General features: G+C 40.2%; 1 protein-coding gene across 1 annotated transcript; it reads right to left on the bottom strand.

Annotated features, from left to right (window-relative positions):
• Positions 1–1,531: 1,531 nt before the first annotated feature.
• LOC114391723 lies at positions 1,532–1,921 on the bottom strand. Its single transcript, XM_028352687.1, has one exon. It carries the CDS (start codon positions 1,919–1,921, stop codon positions 1,532–1,534), a length of 390 nt encoding a protein of 129 aa, XP_028208488.1.
• Between the last annotated feature and the right edge of the window lie 4,079 nt (positions 1,922–6,000).

The following is a 6,000-nucleotide window of genomic DNA, read 5'->3' on the forward strand; positions in this document are numbered from 1 at the left end:
TTCAATGTTTTTTTTTAAAAAAATGTTATGCTATTTTTTCATAAATAACTTAGATTTTTCATCATCAATGTTTTTTTTTGTGAAAGTTTTTATATTTTTTAATTTATATTTAATTTTTATAATTTGGCATTTCATATTTTTTATTCTTATAAGTATTAAGATATATAAACATTTGAAAGATGTGTGATGTTATTTTTTTTTATTATTTGGATTTATATTTTTCTTATTCAATGTTTTGAATTGTAAATTGAGATGTTTAATAGAAAATATTGATTGATAACAAAGATAATGCAGTAGATATCATGATCTACCCTTCACAGAGTGAAATTTGAATACTAAAAAAATCATCATATACATTTTTGCTATAATAAATACTAAACCATAAATCCAAAATCCGAACACCCCAATTCCTAAATCCTAAACTTAAAATACTAAAAATTCAAAAATCCAAAACCCTCAACCATAAACATCCACAATCATGAGTATCTTTTGCAACTCAACGCACTGTACTCCAAATCTTTTACAAGATCAACCCTTAAGTGACAAGAACGTCATTATTGGCGTCTTCGTCTTCCTTGTCTGTGGCCCTCTTCATCTTCCTTGTCGACGGCAAAGGAGAGAGAATGGGAGAATGGTGCTTGCTGCAGTAGTGGAAGAAAAGAAAAGAAAAGAAAAGAGGAAAGGAATGATAGAACCCCCATTCTCGATCCCATTTCGGTTTCTGAAAGAGAGTCCACCCTTTGTCTGATCGAACGCGTTTCAGTTTCAGGTTTTCTCGATTCCATTTTGATTTGTGATTTCCGATTTGGTTGCAAAATCTTCATCTTTTAACCAAAGGGATAAATCAATATTACTATTTGGTTTTGCCTTTATTTTTCGGTTGTTTTGCTTTGGATCGAACGAATTGCAATGACAGATGAATGTAACATAATATTTGTCGGTGCGTTCTCCCTTCTTCCTTAAGTTTTTTGTTGCTATTGTACATAGTGTGCATGTGTTTTGTCCTATACAAGTCCACCTAAGAATCTGGTATCTAGTTCTTACTCATCAATATTATTCGTCTACCTTCATTAATTTCTTGCATAACTTTTGCGGAATCAGGTTTCTTTAGGATTTTTTCATCGTCATTTTCCTTAATCATTGTCAATGATTCTCAGTCAAAACTGTCCATTTTACAGTTCTCTCCCTACCCAAACCTGATCTCTTTTTTTTGGAAAGCAAAGATAATTTATATTAAAGTAGGTAAAGTACCAGAGGTACTACATGATACAAAGAATAGGATCCTGTAAGAACAGGAACATAAAACACCCTACAACAAGCCACCACCCTACCGAACAGGAAAACATTAACTAAATACTATAGACATTGCTGAAGACCAACAATGGAAAGGAACCTTGAAGTCCCTTTCTCAACCCCTCAACCAAGTCCACAAAAGGAATAGAGTGTTATCTGCCAGCTTAGTGATATCAAAGGATTGATTATGGAATATCATATCATTCTTGGGCTTCCAAATTGAATTTGTAACTTCTAGTCACCACATTTTCCATCTTCTGTTAGAAGCCTTTGATCCTGCTGAAGAATAATGCTGAAGGAAATTATCCATTGGCCTGCAGTGGATAACCCTGTCTTCCTTTACCCAGAATAAGAATTCCCACCACAAAGGCATAATTTTAGCACAAGTGAAAAACAGGTGGGATGCAGATTCAGGTTGGCTATGGCAGAAAGGGCAAAGGTCATTTTCAACCTGAATTTGTCTTTTAACTAAGTTATCCTTAGTAGGGAGTCTATCCCATAACAATCTCCGGGCAAAAGATAAGGCTCTAGGAGGGATTTTAATCTCCCAAAGTTGCTGGAACCCCAAATGCTGACCTTCATCACCCTGCCCAGATTTAATGACTTGGTAAGTAGATTTGGATCCCATTAGCTTCAGCTCTCCAAACTCAGGTGTCCTTCAAGTTGATGTTTAACCTAATTGCATGGATTTGGTCAATGAATTTGGAAGCTGGTTGCAGCTCATTATCAAAGAGATGTCTTCTCCAAGACATGTTCCAAACCCACCCATTATCAGACCAAGATCCCACATCTGCCACCCTGAGATCTCTTTGGGAAGAGATTCTGAATAATTCACAGAATTGATCTTTGAGGGGAATTCCCTCATCACCCCAAGGATCTTCCCAAAAGAGGAACTGGTCACCTCTACCCACCTTCCAACAAGTTTGGTTAGAAGTAGCATTCATGCTCTGGTGTTGAGTAATGGCCCTTAAGTCAGCCCACCAAGTAGAAAAGTACTGCTTTTGAGGCCCCTGACCCAAACCCCTCCATCCTTTGTATTTAGAAACCAGAATCCTGTTCCAAAGGTGGTATGGTTGATGGAACAACATCCATTTCCATTTGAATAAAAGAGCCTAATTGAGGATGTTAATGTCTTTGACCCCCAAACCTCCCATATCTCTAGGAGTACAACAATGACTTCAAGATATCCAAGCAATCTTCCTCCCTTCTCGATTACCACCCCAAAGGAATTGCCTTTAGATGGCAGAAATCCTATTAATGACAGCTGAGGGGGCCCTGAAAAAAGACAGATAAAACAGAGGTAATGTTGTTAAGACAACATTGATAAGGGTGGTTCTACCAGCCATAGAGATATTTCTCTGGTTCCATTTGCTCAACTAAGCCTCAAACTTCCTTATAATCGAATCCCAGACCACCCTTCTTCTTGGATTGACACCAATTGGAATTCCTAAGTAGCAGAAAGGGAGCTGAAGCAGAGCACAATTGAGGTAGGCAGCAACAGAGATGCACCATTCCTCAAGTTGGCCTATAGCACCAAACTGGCTCTTTGCAAAATTAATCCTCAAACCAGAAACCATCTCAAAGCTTCTGAGAATGACCTTCACAGCTCTGACATTCTCCATGGAAGCTTCTCCAAAAAACATAGTATCATCAGCATACTGGAGAACATCCACAGGAACCTTGTTATTCCCCACCAAGAAACTTCTAAAGCAGTTTTTAGATACTGCTTCCCTCATCAGACCTATCAAGCCTTCAGCCACTAGATCAAAGAGAAGGGGTGCCAAAGGGTCCCCTTGTCTCAACCCTCTTTGAGGCTTGAATTCAGAAGTTGGGCTACCATTAACAAGAATAGATATGGAAGCTGAGGTGAGACAAGCCCTTATCCACCTAATCCATCTCTCATGGAACCCCATTCTCCTCAGCATATATATGACAAAATGCCAAGAAATAGAATCATAAGCCTTCTCAAAGTCCACTTTAAATACCATGCAAGACTTCTTGGATCTTCGAGCCTCCTCAATCACCTCATTAGCCACCAAAACTCCATGAAGCAATTGTCTGCCTTTTATAAAAGTTGCCTGCCTTTCATCTATAAGATAAGGCATGACCTTTCTCAGCCTATTAGCCAACAATTTGGCAATAATTTTATAAATACAGCCTATGAGGGATATTGGTCTGAAGTCATTGATAACTTGGGGTTCCTTCACTTTAGGAATGAGAGCAATAAAGGAGGAATTGCTGCCTTTGGGGAAGGAAGCATTAACAAAGAATTCATCAATAAACCTAAGGAAATCATGTTTAAACTCCTGCCATAAATGCTTAATAAACCTGAAATTAAACCCATCAGGCCCTGGACTTTTATCATTACCACAGCTCCACACAGCACAAGTGGTCTCCTATTCTTTAAAAGGTTCAACCATGATATCTCTTTGAGAAGAAGATGAGACACTGAAAGATACCCCATCCAGAGTAGGTCTATGAAGTTGAGGTTCATGGAATCTATTTTGAAAGTGCTGTAAAACCTCAGCCTTAACCAAGAGAGGGTCTTCAACCCAAGAACCATCAATCAGCAAACCCCTTATAGCATTTCTCCTCCTACTGTAATTGATTAGTTTGTGGAAATATAAACTGTTGTTGTCCCCCTCTTTAACCTATCTACTTCTAGATTTCTGTCTCATGATAGATTCATGAAGATTAGCCTTTTCCCAAAGCTGAGATTGAACTTTCTTCAGCTGCTTGACTTGTTGCTCCGAAGGCTGAGATGACATAGAGTTTTCCAACTCATTCATATTCTGTTGAAGGTGCTTTATTTGAGTACATAGATTTGTTGAGTTATCCTTACTCCATATTTTCAGCCTGTGTTTAAGGGTCTTAAGCTTGCTTTTTTAAAACGAATCCCCCCACCCCATGGGCTGATAAGCAAACCAGCAGTCCTTCACCACCTGCTGGTAATCCTTGATCTTTAACCAACCATCAAAGACCTTAAAAGGCTTAGGGCCCCAGTCAGTGGTCTTAGATTTAAGGATAATAGGGCAGTGATCAGAGTAATTTCTCTCAAGGTTGAGTTGAGAGCTATCGAGCCATAAATCAAGCCATCCATCTGAAACCAACACTCTATCAAGCTTACTTTTGCAGGTTCCATTAGGCCTCATCCAAGTAAAAGGCTTACCCAAGCAAGGAATGTCCTCCACCTCCATATCAGCAAGCCACTCATTGAAATCAGCTATGATTTGAGAGTCTGAGTTGCTACTGTTAGTCCCCATTCTTTCTAGAGGGTGTCTAATACATTTGAAGTCCCCAACCAGACACCAACAAGTGTCTTGAGACTAAGATTTTCTAGTGCTGAGATTCTGCCATAACTGTCTTTTCCCAGCAATATCACAAGGGGCATAGATATTAATGACTACCACCCTTTGCATTTGAGGCAGCCAAACCCCACCCAGCATAATGTAGTCTTTATCAGAAAACCGAAAATCAACCTGGAATTTATTATTATCCCAGACACAGAGCAGACCCCCAGCAGCATTCACAGCAGGCTGCCATTCCCAAGCCAAGTCAGATTGCCCCCACAAAAATTGACACGAAGCTTTATCCAAAAATTCCTTTTTGGTTTCTTGAAGACACAGAAGATCAATATTAAACTTCCCCACCAAATTCCTGATAGAAGCCCATTTGAGACCTCTACCCAGCCCTCTAATGTTGTAGGACAGAATATTCATCCCTGAATATTCTTATTCCCTAACTTCAAAGCTTATTTCCTGTCCCGAGACTCCATGGTTGTAAAGCTGTGAATACAATCATGATGATCTGATTCATGTTGAAGGCCTATAGATTTCGCAAGAAGTCATTGCTGCATAGCCTCTTCCAAGTCTTCAAGAGAGTTTTCTTCTGTATTCTTGAACCCCTCAAAAGCCTCTAGAGTCCTGTTGTTTGGGCCTTTACAAGAGGAATCATTTAAACCACCCAGACCCTTGTCCTCCCTTAGCGAGATATCTTCTTCTACTACAGGCTCAAGAGGGGCAGCTTTAGATGGGCCATGTCTTTGTCTAACATAGACTTTAGAGAACAAATCAGAGCTCCCTTTTGATGTCTGAGCCGAAGTTGGGTGGTTTTCCTTTTTACACCCCTCCATCTTCATTATTGGGCCCGAAATAGAGCTTGGCCCAATAGCCTTTTGGAACTGTAAAGAAGGCATGCCTGGTTGTGATCCCCTATCCGTTACAAGTCTCGTGTTTACCCCGTAAATGTTTTGCTCCTTTTCTGCTAAATCTTCACAATTCAAAAAATTTCCAATCTGGTCTTCAACAGGCTGTCGAGACCCAGCTTTTGCAGGGTCCAAGGTTATCATATCTGTTAAAGCATTTCCCTGAGCCTTCTCTGTGAAACATACCACAGGGTCAACCTTTGCCGAAATAGAACCCTGAGTATGCTCCCCTCTGTCTCCTGACTTGTCTATGTATTCATCAGCAGAAGGGGTATTATCCAGCGGACTAGAGTGGTTGGGTGTTTGGCAGCAGTAACCACTGGGTATAGCGTGAGACTGATGGCTCGAACGAAGCTGGTTCTTGGTCGATGACAGCTCCGCCGAGTAGGAGAAGGTTGTGTCATCATCGTCGTCGTCCTCCTCCACCGACGTTATCTCTTCCGTCCACTCTTCGGACAAAGGAGTTCTCGTTCTCCTCACAGCTCCGTCGTCTCCGACCTCCT

This window comes from Glycine soja, chromosome 17 (genome assembly GCF_004193775.1).
Source record: "Glycine soja cultivar W05 chromosome 17, ASM419377v2, whole genome shotgun sequence".
Classification (NCBI taxonomy): Eukaryota; Viridiplantae; Streptophyta; class Magnoliopsida; order Fabales; family Fabaceae; genus Glycine; species Glycine soja.